At 40.2% G+C, this 18862-nt stretch overlaps 1 protein-coding gene and 1 pseudogene across 4 annotated transcripts in view; both read left to right on the top strand.

Annotated features, from left to right (window-relative positions):
• The window catches only part of HMG20A (high mobility group 20A), a 76783-nt gene that overhangs the window by 32780 nt on the left and 25141 nt on the right, over nucleotides 1-18862 (top strand). For all 4 annotated transcript variants that reach the window (XM_023653125.2, XM_070232996.1, XM_070232988.1 and 1 more), the window contains exon 2: nucleotides 16755-16845. In XM_023653125.2, coding sequence (XP_023508893.1) covers nucleotides 16757-16845 — 89 coding nt within the window. In that variant the 5' untranslated portion in view covers nucleotides 16755-16756. The remainder of the gene's footprint in view (nucleotides 1-16754; nucleotides 16846-18862) is intronic.
• LOC100061327 (NAD kinase pseudogene) lies at nucleotides 9615-11216 on the top strand (annotated as a pseudogene).

Consider the following 18862-nt stretch of genomic DNA (forward strand, 5'->3'; position numbering starts at 1 on the left):
CTAGTAAGTTTTTGTTTGGGTCAAGATGCTAAGGACCTTTGTTGCTTCTGCTTTCTCATATGTTGCTTTCCTCGGACACCAGGCTTGAATCACTTTGTTTTAGAGCTAGAAGGGAATCCTTTCTGTCTCCTTGATATGAGTCTAGATTCCAAACATGTAAGTACCCTGAGCTAAGCGTTCTTTCTCAGGTGTTTACTCAGCTGGTATTTTCTGTTTCCTTCAGATCTCACATGTGTCTGTGAATTTATTATGATAGTTAGTGGTCATCTTAGCTGGTCACCCCATCTATTCAGTTCATCTGTTTTTGTCCCTGTTTTTCTCATCTATGTAAATGAGTAAATAAATATCTTTATACACATCAGCTTCTACAACCTTTACAATTTTTCTGTTGTTTGCCCATCTGTCCCCCACTGGATTATGAACTGTAAAAGGACAAAACTTTCCTATTAATCTTATTTACCTCTGTTTCTTTGATGCCTAACACAGTGACATACAATAAACTGTGAAAAGCATTGTTTTTCAGCTATTTTTAAAACTCATTTCTCCTCTTGATAAACATAAAATTCCTCTATTCTGATAAACCCTTCATGAGAATCACCAGAAGGGAGTGAAAGAAATATGCGTATGTATCTTCACCAAACAATAACATTAACTTTCTGTACTTTGTATAATTAGTTGCTTCTGTTTTCCAAATATAAATTATAACGTTGAATATCATTGACAATACCTTTTCATATATGGCCTCCTAGAGGGAGTGTGCCTATCCTGGCTTTCCCCTCCCCCACCTAGCCACACCCCCATCTAATACACACCCACCTTTTTACTGTTTCACAGTACCCCTGTGTCCCAGGAAATTGTTTGGGAAAATTCTCTACACAAAGGAAGTAATGCAAAGTTTTATTGGATTACTTTAACTCTTAGTTCCAGCACTGGTCCAGAAGTTGTCTTACTTGGGCACTTATCTCCTTGTTTACTAATAATAAAAGCAGTGCTTAGATAGCTTGTGTAGGAAGGGCAACTTGGGACCAACAGTCACCATGAAAAAGCCAAATAAGTGGATTGTGACCTCAAAAAGCAACACCCTGCTTGTAAAATGACAAATTTTGCTTTGGCAGAGGAAAGTGTTTTTTATTCTCCCTGCGTTATCACTGTGCTTTACGCCTGATACAAAACACTGTTTCTAGATGTTTGGGGTTCTTTTTTTGTCACAACACATTTTGTGTCCTAATGGTAACAGTTCTCCATCAAGTTTCCATTGAAGGGAGGAAATGCATGTACAGTGATCAAACTGTCTAGAAAGAAATCCAAACTCTGCCCAGTTTCTTTTGATGATCTAGTACGTCCGCATGTTTTAGAAAATATCTGACTCAAAAGTTTGCAAAACTTTACTTCAAAAAATCATAAACAAAGATGGAAGATTTATGTTTGTTTCTAACTCTCGCTTCTTTCCACTTCTCTTTGTTGTTTGAGAACAGTGTCTCTAGACCAAAGAGAATAACAGACTGTAAAATTCTGTAAAGCACAGCTACACACCACTTGACACGAAGCACAATCTTGGTCACAGAGTAAAGGTGCTCCATAAATGTTTGTTGTTGAAATATAAACTCTACATGCATTTGCATGAAATGGAGCCTGGATTATTTCTTTTGTGGCCCAAAAAACACTATGTTTAACTTCAAAAAATATGCAAATACTATATTGTCAGTACAGTCCACCCTTTATCACTAAACAGGTTGTGAGACTACAGTTAAAATATGTGCAGGCCACAGTTTATAGATTCTATTCCTAAGTTTTTTCCTGTTATTTTGAACTTAGAAATTGGCTCTACCTTCAGGATATAACAAGAATCTGACCACTCCTCTCCACCTCTACTACTACCGCTGTGATCCAAGCCACCATCATGTTTCAAATGGATTACTGCAGTAGCTTCCAAAGTGATCTCCTTACTTCCACCCTTGACCCTCTCTGCCCTTCATTCTGTTCTCAAAACAGCAGCCAGAGTGATCCTATAAAAATGTTACATCCTGTGCCTCATCTACTCAAAACCTTCTAGTGGCTTCTCATCTCAGAGTAAAAGCCAAGTCCTTCCTATGACTTACAAAGCCTCGTATGGTCTGCTCCCCTAATTGGCTCTTAGACTTCATCTACTATTTTTGCCCCTAGTTCAGTCCAGCCACATTTGCCTCCTTCTTCAGTCACACTGAGTATACTCCTCTGCACTAACTGTTCCCCCAGCCTGGACTACTCTATCCTCACATGTATACATAGCTCTCTCCTTCAGGTCTTTCCCCAAAGGTTACCTCAATGAAGCCTTTACTGGCCTCTATTTAAAATTCCAGACACTCTTTTCCCTTTAACTCTTCCTGGCCTCTTTCTTTACTCTGTTTTGCTTTTTTTCTTAGTACTTATCACTATGTAACATTATTCATTTTACTTATTTTCTCTTGGTTTTTGTCTGTCTGTCCCAGTACGCTGTGAGCTCTATAGAGCAGAGATTTTTGTCTGCTTTGATCACTGCTATATCCCCAGTACAGAGAAAGTGCCTAGAATGTTAGATATTCAATAAATATTTGTTGAATGAGTGAATCAGTCTATTATTTAGTTCTTAGACTAGCCTACCAACATTTTAAAAAATCAATAAGTCATAGTTACAGGAGCCTGGGCTCTAGATTCTAGGAATAGAGAGCCATGTTTTCTGCCCACCTCACCCAACCCCCAGCCAAATACACACCTCCTTATGCCCTTCTCTTGAAGCAGTGCTAAGCCTTATATTTATACACTAATTATCTCCCACATCCCACCCCCACTTCCCCAAAAAGGTAAGTACTTAATTCCAAATTACGTGTCCTTATTTTTCTGCCTCTCATCTCCCATGTCAAACCCTACAGTGAAAGAGTTATTAACTGAATTTCACTTAACCCCAGTTAACTGCGTGGTAGGATTAGCCAGTGTTCTTATTCCCTCTGTAAAACATATTGATTAATGCCCACAGCCTACTGAATGCTCTTAGCTAAATGTCCACAGCCAGTAGACTACTGTCTAGTAAGCCTTTGTACTTTCATTTGCTCCAGCCAAATTGTATGCACATCAAGATCAGTTGTATTTATTCCTAAATTTGTTTATATCAGGTCTATCTTATAATAAATTGTATAATTATATTAAATTTATGTGTGGTAATTTTTTTAATTAATAAACTATTTTTCAGAGCAGTTTTAAGTTCACAACAAAATCAAGTGGAGAATAAAGAGAGTTCCCATGTATTTCCTGTCCCCACACACAGACAGCCTCCCCCACTATCACCATCCCCCACCACAGTGGTACATTCCTTAGAATCAACAAGCCTACAGTGACACATAAGCATCACCCAAAGCCATAGTTTATGTGAGGGTTCACTCTTGGTGTTGTACCTTCTATGGGATTTGACAAATGTATGACATGTATCCACCATTCTAGTATCATACAGAATAGTTTTATTGCCCCCAAAATCCTCTGTCTTCTCCTGGTTCACCCCTCCCTCCCCCTAAACCCTGGCAACCCCTCATCTTTTTACTGTCTCCATAAGCTTTACCTTATCCAGGATGTCATATGGTTGGAATCATACAGTATGTAGCCTTTGCAAATTGGCTTCTTTTACTTAGTAATACTCATTTGCTTCCTCCATGTCTTTTCATGGCTTGATAACTCATTTCTTTTTGGCACTGCATAATATTTCATTATCTGGATGTGCCACAGTTTGTTTATCCACTCACCTATTGAAGGACATCTTGGTTGCATCCAGATTTTGACCGTATGAGTAAAGCTGCCTTAAACATCTATGTGCAGTGGCCGGCCCGGTGGCGCAGTGGTTAAGTGCGCACATTCCACTTCAGCGGCCCAGGGTTTGCGGGTTCAGATCCTGGGTGCAGACATAGCACTGCTTGGCAAGCCATGCTGGTAGGTGTCCCACATGTAAAGTAGAGGAAGATGGGCACAGATGTTAGCTCAGGGCCAGCCTTCCTTAGCAAAAAGAGGAGGATTGGCAGCAGATGTTAGCTCAGGGCTAATCCTCCTCAAAAAAAAGAAAAAAAAATCTGTGCAGGTTTTTGTGTGGACATAAGTTTTCAGGTCCTTTGGGTAAATACCAAGGAATACAATTGGTGGTTAGAGTATGAGTAATTTTGGTAAGAAACTACCAAATGGTCTTCCATAGTGGTTATACCATTTTGCATTCATCCCCACCAACAATGAATGAGTTCCTGTTGTTCTACATCCACACCAGCATTTGGTGTAGTTGGTATTTTGGATTTTAACCATTCTAATAGCTGTGTAGTGGTATCTCATTATTGTTTTAATTTTCAATTCCCTAATAACATATGACATTGGATATCTTTTCGTATGCTTACTTGCCAGCTATATATCTTCTTTAGTGAGGAGTCTATTCAGGTCTTTTGCCCATTTTTTAAATTGAGTTGTTCGTTTTCTTATTGTTGAGTTTTAAGAGTTCTTTGTATATTTTGGGTAACAGTTTTTTACCAGATGTGTCTTCTGCATATACTTCCTCCAAATCTGTAGCTTGTATTCTCATTCTCTTGACATTGTCTTTTGCAGAGCAAAAGTTTTTTTGTTTTAATCAAGTCCAACTTGTCAATTCTTTCTTTCATGGATTGTGCCTTTCGTGTTATATCTAAAAAGTCATTGCCATACTCAAGTAGTCTAGATTTTCTCCCATGTTATCGTCTAGGAATTTTATAGTTTTGCATTTCACATTTATGTCTATGATCCATTTTGAGTTAATTTTTGTGAAGGGTGTAAGGTCTGTGTGTAGATTCTTTCTTCCTTTTCTTTTTTTTTTGCGTGTAGATATCTATTTGTTCCAGCACAATTTGTTGAAAAGACTATCTTTGCTTCATTGTATTGCCTTTGCTCCTTTGTCGAAGATCAGTTGGCTATATTTATATGGTTTATTTCTGGGCTCTCTATTCTGTTCCATTGAGCTATTTGTCTTTTCTTTCACCAATACTACACTGTCTTGATTATTGTAGCTTAATAGGAAATCTTAAAGTTAGACAACGTCAGTCCTCCAACTTTGTTCTTCTACTTCAATATGGAGTTGGCTACTCTGGGTCTTTGCCTCTCTATATAAACGTTAGAATCAGTTTATTGATATCCACAAAGTAACTTGCTGGGATTTTTATTGCGATTAATTTGAATGTATAGATCAAGCTGGGAAGAACTGACATCTTGACAATATTGAGTCTTCCTGTCCATGAACATGGAATATTTCTCTATTTATTTAGTTCCTCTTTGATATCTTTTGTCCGAGTTTTGTAGTTTTCCTCATATAGGTCTTGTAAATATTTTGTTAGATTTATATCTAAGTATTTCGTTTTGGGGAGTGTTAATATAAATGATAATGTGTTTTTAATTTCAAATTTCACTTGTTCATTACTGGTATATAGGGAAGCAGTTGGCTTTTAGATGTTAACCTTGCATCTTGCAACCTTGATATACTTGCTTACTAGTTCCAGGAGTTTTTTTTTTTTTTTTTTTTTTTGAGGAAGATTAGCCCTGAGCTAACTACTGCCAATCCTCCTCTTTTTGCCGAGGAAGACCGGCCCTGAGCTAACATCCATGCCCATCTTCCTCTGCTTTATACATGGGACGCCTGCCACAGCATGGCTTTTGCCAAGCGGTGCCATGTCCGCAGCCAGGATCCGAACCAGCGAACCCTGGGCCGCCGAGAAGCGGAAAGTGCGAACTTAACTGCTGCGCCACTGGGCCGGCCCCCAAGTCCCAGGAGTTTTTTTTGTCAGTTCTTTTGGATTTTCTACATAGACAATCATGTCATCTGTGAACAAAGACTTTTATTTCTTTCTTCCCAATCTGTATACCTTTTCTTTCCTTTTCTTATTGTATTAGCTAGGACTTCCACTGCTGTGTTGAAAAGCAGTGGTGAGAAGGGATGTCTTCGCCTTGTTCCTGATCTTAGAGGGGAAGCTTTGAGTTTCTCACCATGAAGTATGATGTTAGCTGTAGGTTTTCTGTAGATGTTCTTTATCTAGCTGAAGTTTTCTACTCGTAGTTTGCTGAGAGTTTTTTATCATGAATGGGTGTTGGATTTTGTCAAAAGCTTTTTTTTGCATCTATGGATATGATCACATGATTCTTCTTCTTTATCCTGTTGATGTGATGGATTACATTAATTAATTTTTGAATCTTGAACCAGCCTTGCATACCTAGGATAAATCTCACTTGGTCAAGGTGTATAATTCTCTTTATACATTGGTGAATTCAATTTGCTAATATTTTGTTAAGGATTTTTGCGTCTGTGTTCATGAGACATACTGGTCTGTAGTTTTCTTTTTTTGTTATGTCTTTGTCTGGTTTTGGTATAAGGGTAATGCTTGCCTCGTAGAATGAATTAGGAAGTATTCCTTTTGCTTCTGTCCTCTAAAAGAGATTGCAGAGGGTTGGTATAATTTCTTCCTTAAAAGTTTGGTAGAATTCACCAGTGAACCCATCTGGGCCTGGTGCTTTCTGTTTTGGAAGGTTATTACTGATTCAATATCTTTAATAGATATAGGCCTAATCAGATTGTCTATTTTTGTATGAGTTTTAGCAGTTTCTGTCTTTCAAAGAATTGGTCCACTTCATCTTGGTTATCAAATTTGTAGGTGTAGAGTTGATAATATTCCTTTATTATCCTTTTAATGTCTGTGAGATTGATAGTGGTGTCTCCTCTTTCACTTCGGATATTAGTAATCTGTGTCTTTTCTCTTTTATTCTTGGTTAGCATAGCTAGATGCTTATTGATTTTATTGATCTTTTCAAAGAACAAGCTTTCGGTTTTGTTATTTTCTCTATTGATTTCCTGTTTTCAATTTCATTGATTTCTGCTTTGATTTTTATTATTTCTTATTTTCTGCTTACTTTGGATTTAATTTCCTCTTCTTTTTTATTTTCCTAAAGTAGAAGCCTAGATTGTTGATTTTAGATTTTTCTTCTTTTCTAATATATGCATTCAGTGCCATAAATTTACCTCTAAGCACTGCTTTCACTACATCCCACAAAATTTCATAAGTTGTGTTTTGGTTTTAGCTCAAAATATTCTTTTAATTTCTCTTGATTTCTTCTTTAATTCACTTGTTACTTAAAAGTGTGTTATTGTTTAATCTCCAAATATCTTGGAATTTTCCAGCCTTCTATCTGTTACCAGTTTCTAGTTTAACTTCATTGAGGTCTGAAAGCAGACGTTGTATGATTTCTATTCTTTTAAATTTGTTAAGGTATGTTTTATGGCCCAGAATTTGGTCTATCTTAGTGACTGTTCCATGTGAGCTGGAGAAGAATGTGTAGTCTGCTGTTGCTGGCTGAAGTAGTCCTGCATATGTCAATTATATCTAGTTGACTGATGGTGCTGTTGAGTTCAACTATGTCCTTACTGATTTTCTATCCTCTGGATCTGTCCATTTCTGATAGAGGGGTGTTAAAGTCTCCAGCTAATAGTGGATTCATCTATTTCTCCTTGCACTTCTATCAGTTTTTTTTTTTTTTTTAAAGATTTTATTTTTTCCTTTTTCTCCCCAAAGCCCCCCAGTACATAGTTGTATACTTCTCGTTGTGGGTTCTTCTAGTTGTGGTATGTGGGACGCTGCCTCAGCGTGGTTTGATGAGCAGTGCCATGTCCGCGCCCAGGATTCGAACCAACGAAACACTGGGCCGCCTGCAGCGGAGCGCGCGAACTTAACCACTCGGCCACGGGGCCAGCCCCGACTTCTATCAGTTTTTGCCTCCATATTTTGATACTCTGTAATTAGGCACATACGCATTAAGGGTTGTTACGTCTTCTTGGAGTATTGACCGCTATCACTATGTAATGCCCCTCTTTAGCCCTGATAACTTTCCTTGCTCTGAAGTCTGCCCTGTCTGAAATTAATATGGCTACTTTGGCTTTCTTTTGATTGGTATTAGCATGATTGGTATTCCTTCACTTTTAATCTGTTTGTATCTATATTTAAAGTGGGTTTCTTATAGACAACATATAGTTGAAATTTGTTTTTTGATCCACTATGACCATTTCTGTCTTTTAATTGGACCATTGATGTTTAATGTGATAATTGTTATAATTAGATTAATATCTACCATATTTGTTGCTATTTTCTATTTGTTGCTATTTTCTATTTGTTGCCATTGTTCTTTGTTCCTATTTTTGTCTTCCACACTTTTTCTGCCTTTTGTGGTTTTAATTGATTTATATGATTACACTTTCTCTCCTTTCTTACAATATCAATTATATTTCTTTCCTTTTTTTAGTGGTTGGTTGCTATAGTTTGCAATATACATTTACAGCTAATCCAAGTCCACTTTCAAATAACAGTATACCACTTCATGCATAGTTCAAGTACCTTAAAATAGCAAAATATTCCTAATTCCTTCCTCTCATCCCTTGTATCATTGCTGCCATTCATTTCAATTGTACTTAAACATGTGTGTGTAAAAGCATACATAATTGAATACAGTGTTGCTGTTATTACATTGAACAAACTATTGTCTGTTAGGTCAATTAAGAATAAGAAAAATAAAAGTTTTTGTCTTACTTTCACTTATTCATTCTCCAGTGCTCTTCCTTTCTTTATGTAGATCCAAGTTTCTGACCTATGTCATTTTCCTTCTCTCTCAAGTTTTTTTTAGCACTTCTTGCAAGACAAGTCTATTGGAAACAAATTCCCTCAATTTTTGTTTGAGAAAGACTGTATTTCTCCCTCCCTTTTGTAGAATAACTTCACAGGGAACAAAAATTTAAGTTGTTGAGTTTTTTCTCTCAACACTTTAAATATTTCACTCCACTCTCTTCCTGCTTGCATGGTTTCTGAGGAGATGTCAGATATAATTCTTATCTTTGCTCCTCTATGAGTAAGGTATTTTTTTTTGGTCCGGCTTCTTTCAAGATTTTTTCTTGTCTTTGATTTCCTGAAGTTTGAATATAATACTCATAGGTGTTGTTTTTGGGGGTTTTTAAAAATTATTCCTGTTTAGTGTTCTCTGAGCTTCTTGGATCTGTGGTTTGGTGGCTAACATCAATCTGGAGAAATTCTCAGTGATTATTCCTTCAAATGTTGCTTCTGTTCTTTTCTGTCTCCTTCTAATATTCCCATTACATGTATGTTACACCCTTTGTAGTTGTCCCACTGTTTTTGGATAATCTGTTCTTTATTTTCCAGGGTTTTTTTCTCTTTACTTTTCAGTTTTAGAAATTTCTCTTGTCATCTCCTCAAGTTCAGAGTCTTTCCTCAGCCATGTCCAGTCTGCTAGTAAACTCATCAAAAGCATTATTCATTTCTGTTACAGTGTTTTTGATCTCCAGCATTTTTTTGATTCATTCTTAGAATTTACATCTTTCTGTTTACATTATCCATGTGTTCTTGCAGGTTTCTGCTTTTCCCATTAAAGCCCTTAACATATTAATCATAATTTTTAAAAATTCTGGTCTGATAATTCCAACATTCATGCCATATCTTACTCTGGTTCTGATGATTGTTCAGTCTCTTCAAACCATTTTTTTGTTTTTTAGTGTGCCTTGTAATTTTTTGGGGGGAGGGCGCGGCCATGGGGCGGGGACGGACGGCCGCGGCGCCAGGGGCCGCCTAGCGATGGCGAGCGGCGGCGGGGCAGCGGGGCCTGCGGGCTCGGCCCAGCGACGGGGCGGCCCCGCGGGCGCCCGCGGCAGCGAACGGCATCAGCGTTTTTCGGACCAAAGTCCTCGTTTATCGACTATGGAAGTGGAACAAGAGAAAGTCAACATGAGTAAGGAGCTGAGTGCAGATGCGGCCTCGTACCGCTGCTCCGCGTGTCATGGGGACGAGGACTGGGGGCTCAGCCACCCCCATGCGGGGGCGGGCCAAGTCCCGCAGCTTGTCTGCCGCGCTGGCCCTGGCAAGCACCAAGGAGTTCAGGAGGACCCGCTCCCTGCACAGGCCGTGCCCAGTGACCACTTTTGGACCAAAGGCCTGCGTGCTGCAGAACCCCCAGACCATCATGCACATCCAGGACCCTGCTAGCCAGTGGTTGACGTGGAACAAGTCCCCAAAGAGTGTTCTCGTCATCAAGAAGATCCGTGACGCCAGCCTGCCCCAGCCCTTCAAGGAGCTCTGCATGTACCTGATGGAGGAGAACAACATGATTGTGTATGTGGAGAAGAAAGTTCTAGAAGACCCTGCCATAGTGAGTGACGACAGCTTTGGGCCAGTGAAGAGGAAGTTCTGCACCTTCAGAGAAGATTATGACGACATCTCCAATCAGATCGACCTCATCATCTGCCTGGGTGGGGACGGGACCCTGCTCTACGCCTCCTCCCTCTTCTCGGGCAGCGTGCCTCGGGTCATGGCTTTTCACCTGGCCTCCCTGGGCTTCCTGACCCCCTTCAACTTTGAGAACTTTCAGTCCCAAGATACTCAGGTGATACAGGGGAATGCAGCTGTTGTTCTTCGGAGCCGGCTGAAGGTCAGGGTCGTGAAGGAGCTTAGAGGGAAGATGGCCATCCCCAACGGGATCAGCGAGAACGGGGTGCTGGCTGCAGACCTGGACACAGAGGTCGGGAAGCAGGTCATGCAGTACCAGGTCTTGAATGAGGTGTTGATCGACTGAGGTCCGTCCTCGTACCTGTCCAACGTGGACGTCTACCTGGACGGGCACCTCATCACCACGGTGCAGGGCGACGGGGTGATTGTGTCCACCCCGACGGGCAGCACGGCTTATGCGGCGACAGCGGGGCCTCCATGATCCACCCCAACGTGCCAGCCATCATGATCACACCTATCTGCCCCCACTCACTGTCATTCCGGCCCATCGTGGTCCCTGCGGGGGTCGAGCTGAAGATCATGCTATCACCGGAAGCTAGAAACACCGCCTGGGTGTCCTTTGATGGACGAAAGAGACAGGAGATCCGCCGCGGAGACAGCATCAGCATTGCTACCTCTTGCTACCCCGTGCCCTCCATCAGCGTCCGAGACCCCATGAGCAACTGGTTTGAGAGCTTGGCTCAGTGTCTGCACTGGAACGTGCGGAAGAAGCAGGCCCACTTCCTGGAGGAGGAGGAGGAGGAGGAGGAAGTCTAGGCTGCGCTCCTCGTCAGCACTCGGGACCCTGAGCCTGAAGCTTCTCCGGTGTCTTCCTTTCCTTTTCTGCCTCCTTCCTGCTCACCCTCCAGGGGAAAAGCCAGCCTGAACACGTGTTGTGAATAATTGTGTGCCCCGCTGGGCATCAGACTCCATGTCACTTCTGTCTGTAGCCAGAGGAAGAGCCTGGAATCTACCTTTTATGACCAGATCAGCTGTTTTCAACATTTTAAATCTGACTATTTTGCATTTCTAGGGAAGCAAAGTGAGCAGCGGCCCAGAGCTCTGAGGTTGGCACCACGTGCACCATGTCGTGGTCAGAGCCCCATCCTGAGGCCGGGATCCTGGGGCAGGGGCCTCGAGCTGGATGGGCTCTTTGTAATCCCTTATCAGGAAACTTTTCCGTAAATCAGTCTATTAAAATTCAGAGGGGAAGAAATAAATAAATAAATAAAGGTGGGCACCTGGGCTAACAACTATTGCCAATCTTTTTTTTTTTTTCTGCTTTATCTCCCCAAACCCCCTCTGTACACAGTTGCATATCTTAGTTGCAGGTCCTACTAGTTGTGGGATGTGGGACACCGCCTCAACGTGGCCTGACGAGCAGTGCCATGTCTGCACCCAGGATCCGAACCCTGGGCCGCCGCAGCGGAGCGCACGAACTTAACCACTTGGCCACGGAGGCGGCCCCAGTGCCTTGTAATTTTTTGTTAAAAGGGAAACATGATGTTCTAGGTAAAAGGAACTGTGGTATATAGGCCTTTAGTAATGTAGTGGTAGTGTGTGGGAGGAGAAGCATTCTATAGTCCTATGATTAGGTCTCAGTCTTTTGGTGAGCCTATGCCCCTGGACTGTGGACTTCACCAGTGCTTCTTAGGGTATTTTTCCCCCTTTAGGGGGGACAGGATGGCTGGAGGGGACTGGATTGTGTATTTCCCTTAGCTCCTGTGGAAAGGGAAAGGGAGCTGGAGTTCCTATTTCCCTAGCACTCCTAAAAAGTGTGGTAAGGATATTGGGAATTTGGAACTCCCATACATTGCTAGTGGGAATGTAAAATGGTGCAAATGCTTTGGAAAACAGTTTGGCAGTTCCTCAAAATGTTAAACATGGAGTTAGTATATGACCCAGCAATTCCATTCCCAGGTATATACCCAAGAGAATTGAAAACGTGTCCACTTAAAAACTTGTACACAAATTATTTGTTCATAAGCAGCATTATTCACTATAGCCAAAAAGTAGAAACAACCCAAGTCTTTCAGCTGGTGAATGGGTAAAGCAAAATGTGGTATAGCCATACAATGGAATATTATTCCATAAAAAGGAATGAAATACTGATACATGCTAAGACGTGATGATCCTTGAAAACTTTGTGCTAAGTGAAAGAAACCAGACATAAAAGGCCATATAATATATTATTCCATTTATATGAAATGTTCAGAATAGGTATATCCGTAAAGACAGAAAGCAGATTAATGGTTAGGCAGCACTAGGGGAAGGAGAGAATGGGGAATGACTGCTAATAGGTACTGAGTTTCTTTTGGGAGTGATGAAAATGTTCTAAAATAAATTATGATGTTGGTTGTGCAACCTTGTAAATAAATGAAAGCCACTGAATTGTACACTTTGAAGTGGTGAATTTAATGGTATGTGAATTATATGTTTAAAAAATAAAACAATTTTGGAGGATTTTGATGCAAGTTAGGGATGGGGAGTGTGAAGAGATGGGACTGAGTGGGTGGATTTGGGTGAGTTAGGTTTGAATTGGTTGGAAAAGTTTGATACAGCTGATGTGGCAGTTTGGAAATATCCTTAAGAACATACAGAATGACTGCTGAGGGCATTTAGGGCCAGTTGTGATTGGATACCATAAATTTATAGTAGCACCCTTTATTTTGTGATGTTTCTTCAACACCATCTTGAGCTAAAACTCAGAGTTGGTCTACATCTAGGGTATAGAAGGATAGCAAGGCAAAGGAATTGAGAGTGTTGGCAGAAGAATCTTTGAAATATAGCCATGGAATCTAAGCTGGACAGAGAAGGGAAAATCAGGGGTCAGTGAATAGAGAATTGTGTGATTAAAGGTCAGTTGTAGTAGGAGTAATTGAGAGAACTGAAATGACAGGAGATAGCAGTTGAGGTTTGTATTTGAGGTTGGTATAGCCAAGTGACGTGATTTTTAAAGGAACTGGAAATTTTGTATAAAGGTTGTAGTATGGAAAATGAGAGCAGGATCCCAACTCTCAACTCTGAGGTGTATGATTGGGGAAGGGATGGTGGGGAGGGAATTTGGTGCATCTCAGTGAAAGGACTTAGTGAAGTGGGATTAACACATATAAAGTAAAGAAAGGGCACTTGAAAAGAGCCAACCCCAGAAAAAAGAGGTACAAATTATGCTTCCAGCACTTTCCAACACATTTGGAATAATGTAGTCTCATTGTTGAGATCATCCCTTTTGTTGGGAAAGGTTACTAGAACAATCATAGTTGAGGAGCATTTCTTAAGCTCTACCTAACTTCATTTGTTCTGGCCCTGTATTGACCAAAGCAATATTCTGATTATGATTTGCTTCCCGTATTACTACAGGGAGAGAATGCGTTGATTTACCAGTAAATATCTAGTGTGCTTAATATAATTCTCATTACAATTTTTATAATCATCATTAAAGTATCTTAAATTGGCACTCTTTTATACATCAGTTTTTTTCAGTGAGAATTTAGTGTTAGAGGGAGTTTTTGGATTTCCAAAGTTATGGTCCGTACCCTGGTTCAAAGTGTAAACCCCAAGGTAATACTATTTTTTGAGCCCTCCAGGTATAAGCCTTCCCTGGATGAGTCCCTTCTGCAAGGAAACACCTGCATGAAATACCTATTTGTGTAAACTACAGTGGAGAATCAAACTGATACATTGTTTTGCTTTTGTCCATATTTCTCTTCTTTCCCCTTCCAGGGCAGCATTCATTGCATTTCTTAAGCGCTTTGCATAAAATTTCAAAGTTCGGTGTGACCTCTGTACTGGGACATTATCAAGCACAGATGCTGCATGAAGGGCTTTTGGCAGTAAGTGGCTTGGTGGCCATGATTCAGTTTGAATCACCCCTTCATGGACCATATGAAAGCAGATTCTTGCAGTATCCCAGCCATATTCTTGGGAATCATTTTCTTTCCCAACTTATCAGACTGGTTTAGAGGCCTTTGGGTTTCACTGGACTTTTTCCTCATTTCCTTCTTTTATTGATCTTGGACCGTTAACCTTCCACTCACTTTGTTACTCATTTCTTAGGGACCTGACTACTCAATAACATTAGAGAAAATATATCTCAGGCCATATGGGTTGAGTAAAACAAACTTAGGAGGGAAAAAAAGGCAAGAAATGTGTGTTCTCTTCTTTGTTTAAATGATTTGTTTATATATTGTTAAGGTTGTGTTGTTCAGCTGCCTCCTCATATTTCAAAAATGACTTAAGATATCTGGGAAACACTCTAAGAGGGTCATGTTGGCCTAGTCAATGAAAAGACACTTCATTTGTCTCCCCAGATAATATATTTTCTTTTGAGGTGTGGGAGGGATGCCAAAAGCTTGAAATTCTGTATCTTGAGATTCTTGAAATGCCATTTACTTCTAGGGAGACTTGCAGAAAGAAGCCAGTTAAATGAGTCCTTTTAAGGTTTGGGCGTATATACCTGGCTATTTGATTGTTTGCGTGTGGTATGCAGTTAGGCTGTACAGAATCTAATTGATGACTTTTCTTTTGGTAAAATGAATATTAGTGTAAGGTGATATTATAGCAGCCCAGGCTCCACTCTGGTCTTTGTATCATGGAATTAAAACGTAAGTGAACTTGTGTCAGAATTATTCTAGAAAATATCTAGATAGAATTTTGCAGTATTTGTTAGAGCCCCTTGTAAACCCCCCTATCTTGAAGAAATTGGAAAGGATTAGCAAGCATCCTTGCACATGGAATAATCTCCTTACTTTGTGGTTGAGTAGGAATTTCCTCTCTCTGCCTTCCATGCTCTATCCACTATGTAATGGGTAATAGAGATACAGAGATGCGTTTTTTCACACTAAGCTATTTATGGAAATTGGTCTGCTAAGTAACAAATTTAGGAGTGAAAACAAGAAATAAACCATCAGTGTTATCATTTGGGGAACTAAATTGCTCTTTTGAACATTTAGAATATGGTGTCAGTGTCATCTGCGTTTTCTTCGTATTTCCACCTCCGTGGGATGAACCCTAGCTCTGCTTGTGCTGCTGTGCTTTCCTTTTAATTGCTGTTTCACTAGGTCTCCTTAGCAGCAGCGCCTGAAATAACTGCTGAGGGAGCCCCTAAGTGAATTCTTATACTTTGCTTCTCAATTCTCCCAGTTGATTGAGGCACTCTTTTTCTTGAGTGGTTTGCAGTTCCACTTAAGTGACTGATGTTTGGGGTCACTATTGAATGTTTTGTTTGAATATCACTTTCATGATGAATGGAAGGCTGCTGCCTTTAGCCATATGGCGTGAAGCCCTTGGTGGTAAGCTTTCAATAGGAAAAATCTCTCTTTCTAGTGCTATGCTAAATGAAATTACTCTCTCTGTCATTCTGTCTGATCCTTTCAGTCTGATAATCTCAAGTCTTGATTTATTTGTTTTCTTCAATTAAGCGGAGCTGTTTCCTCTACCCAGGTGCATGCTCTTTCCGCTGTTGGTCATCCTGGTGATGTAGAACATATTTCTGACCTGGAAGTGTGGTTTCTTTAACTCTGAACCACATCGGTTTGCCTTCCATCCTCTACTTCCCTTGCATTATTTCCTTTTGGAGAACTCAGTTTGTCGCCGTTTAATCTAAGGATGATCCATCTGGAACTGAGAACTACTAATGCTGTAATAACAATACCTTTCTTTATATAATAATACTCAGAGCACTTACCATTTCAGCCTGTCTCTGTTTATGAAGTACTTTCAGTTTAATCCTTCACAATAACTCTGCGGGTTAAGTCAGCAGTTTCATCTGTGTCTAAGATGAAATGAAATGATCGTGAAATTGTATCTCAGAGAGGTTAAATAACTTGCTCAGGGTTGCAATGCTTCTGAGTTACTCTGCTTAACGATTTTTACAGGAAATGAAGAATACTTTTGAAGATATTCTGAATGAACAAAAGGAATTTTCCAAACTGTGCCCCAGTTATTAAAATCTAACTGATTTTAGTTGGTCAGTTTGAGAAGACCAAGGTTAATAGCCATTAACCATGGAATTTAAATTGATGTGTCCAAGTCAAGAAAATAAATATTTAGGTCAGTTTCTATTCTGCTGCTGATGTGTTAAGGAAGCCTGGCTCTTAAATTAGTGGAACTTGAACTAAAAATAATTAAGCCACTAATTATGGTTTAGGTTTTTTTTTTTTTTTTGCGGAAGATTAGCCCTGAACTAACATCTACTGCCAATCCTTCTCTTTTTTGCTGAGAAAGATTGGCCCTGAGCTAACATCCGTGCCCATCTTCTTCTACTTTATATGTGGGACACCTGCCACAGCATGGATTGACAAATGATGTGTAGGTCTGCACTTGGGATCTGAACCGGTGAACCCTGGGCTGCCAAAGTGGCACGTGTGAACTTCACCTCTGCGCCACCAGGCTGGCCCCCCATTAATTATTTTATTTTATTCTGTCTTCCTTTCAAAGAGATGGAAACCTTGATGACTGGTTCTACCCTGCCTCCCCTTTTTGCAGATGAAGATGGCTCCAAGGAGAGTAATGATCTGGCTACAACTGGGTAAGCAGCTGCTTTGGGACACTGGGCCTTTGCCTCGGCTTCCAGTCAAAGCTTCTGACAATGTATGAGGTGCTAAAGAGGCAGTTTTATATCATAAGAATAGAGGGTACGTTTGTTATGCTTTGCAAAGAGAGTGAGAGCCATTGTCAGCTGCTTCATAAACTACATTCAGCTGTCATTTGCAGTGCTATGGTTCTTGTTAACTAGAACAGCAATATGTAGGATCTAGCCAACATCAGTGACTCCCAGTTAAGAGAATTACACAGTCACCATTAGGGAAATACCTGCCACAGGGCTAGCTCTCAAAATCAAATGCATTTTCTGTTTAAATTGCCACAGATATTAAAATAATTTTTTCCCAAAGATCAGATTTTTTTTTAATTAGATTTTTTAAAATATAGTTCTTTATTCACGATGCCTAGGAGTTCTAGCTGACTTCTGTTCCTCCCCACCTCCCATCTCCTTTGTTTGATTTTTTTTGGACAAATGTATAAAGGAATGCAGAAAAGGACTAATAGCAATAGTCCCTCTTCCTTTGAAAATCTCTGTTCCACTTGAATTTTTATCTTTTCTAGATATTTAGAAGTTATTTGCCAAAGAAGAAGTGTATTCACTAGAGATCAAAATGCTAGCTAATCTCTAAGATGAATTATTTTAATATCTTTAGAGCTCTTTAAAAATAGACTACACTTTGTAATTCTGTTTCCTGCCCTCACATTCATTTCTTACCTCATTAACATCTGCCTCTATCCTTACTATTCAGATGAAACTGTCCTCCAGTTTTTCCAAAGGCTGCCTAGTTGCTAAATCCAGTTCATTCAATAAAAATTTTCTGAGTGTCTACTCTGTGCCAGATGCTGTTCTAGGCACTAGATACTAAGCAGTGACCAAAACAGACAAAACTCCTAGCCCCTGTAGAGCTCAGATTCTACTGGGGAAGTCAGGCAATAAACAGGATAAATAATTAAAATACATACTACGTTGATTAGAACCATGGATTAAAAAATAAAGTACAGAAGAAAGATAGGAAGGGTTTGGGGTGCAGTTTTACATAAGATGGCCCAGAAACGCTTTAATGAGAAAGTGATTTGAATAGACCTGAAGGAAGTACGGTGGCTAGCCGGCAGTTACTGGGGGAGATTATATTCTAGGAAGAAGGAGAAATAAGTGCAAAAGCAAGGAGGTAGGAGTCTTTCTACCTTTTAGAAATAGCCAGGTGGCCGGTATGGCTGTAGCAGAATATATCCGGGCAAGGGGTAATCGAGGGCTGCATCAGTGCTTCTCAGACTTCAGTGTGCTTGGGAATGGCCTAGAAAACTTATTAAAATGCAGATTCTGAGTCAGAAAGTCTGAGTTAGGGCCAGAGGTTGTACATTTAATAAGCTCCCAGATGATGCCAGTGCTGCTGGTATGAAGCTCACTTTGAGCAGCAAGGGACTAGGTCTTGTAGGATCTTATAGGTCAGATCTATCTGACCTATATAGTTAAATAGTTGAACTATTACTCTGAGTAAGGTGGGAGAGCATTGGAGGATTTTGAGCAGAATGATATGATGTGACATTCTTTAATAGGATCTCTGTGACTGTTATATTGAGAATAGAGTGAAGGGAGCGGAGGCTGAAGCAAGGAGACGAGTTGGGCTCCTGAAGTAACTCAGGTGATGATAGCTAGAAGAACATCACTGGTGACTTTGACAAGAATATTTTTGGTAGAGTAGTAGGGGCAAAAACCTCATTGGAATGGATTTCAAAGATAATGGGAATGGGGGGTGGTGAGAAGTATAGAATTCTAGATTTATCTTGAAGGTAAACCGAACAGGATTTGTCTGAAAGACCAGAGGAGATAGGAGAAGGGAGAAAAAGAGGAGTCGAAGACAACTCCAAAGTTTTGGCCTAAAAGACTGAAGGAATGGAACTGCCATTAACTTAGATGGTGAAAACTAGGGAGAAGAGAGAATTTTAGGAGCTCAGTTGGAGATCTTTTTAAATATCGAAACAGAGATGTCAAATAAGCAGCT

The sequence above is a fragment of the Equus caballus genome, chromosome 1 (assembly GCF_041296265.1).
Source record: "Equus caballus isolate H_3958 breed thoroughbred chromosome 1, TB-T2T, whole genome shotgun sequence".
NCBI classification, from domain to species: Eukaryota; Metazoa; Chordata; class Mammalia; order Perissodactyla; family Equidae; genus Equus; species Equus caballus.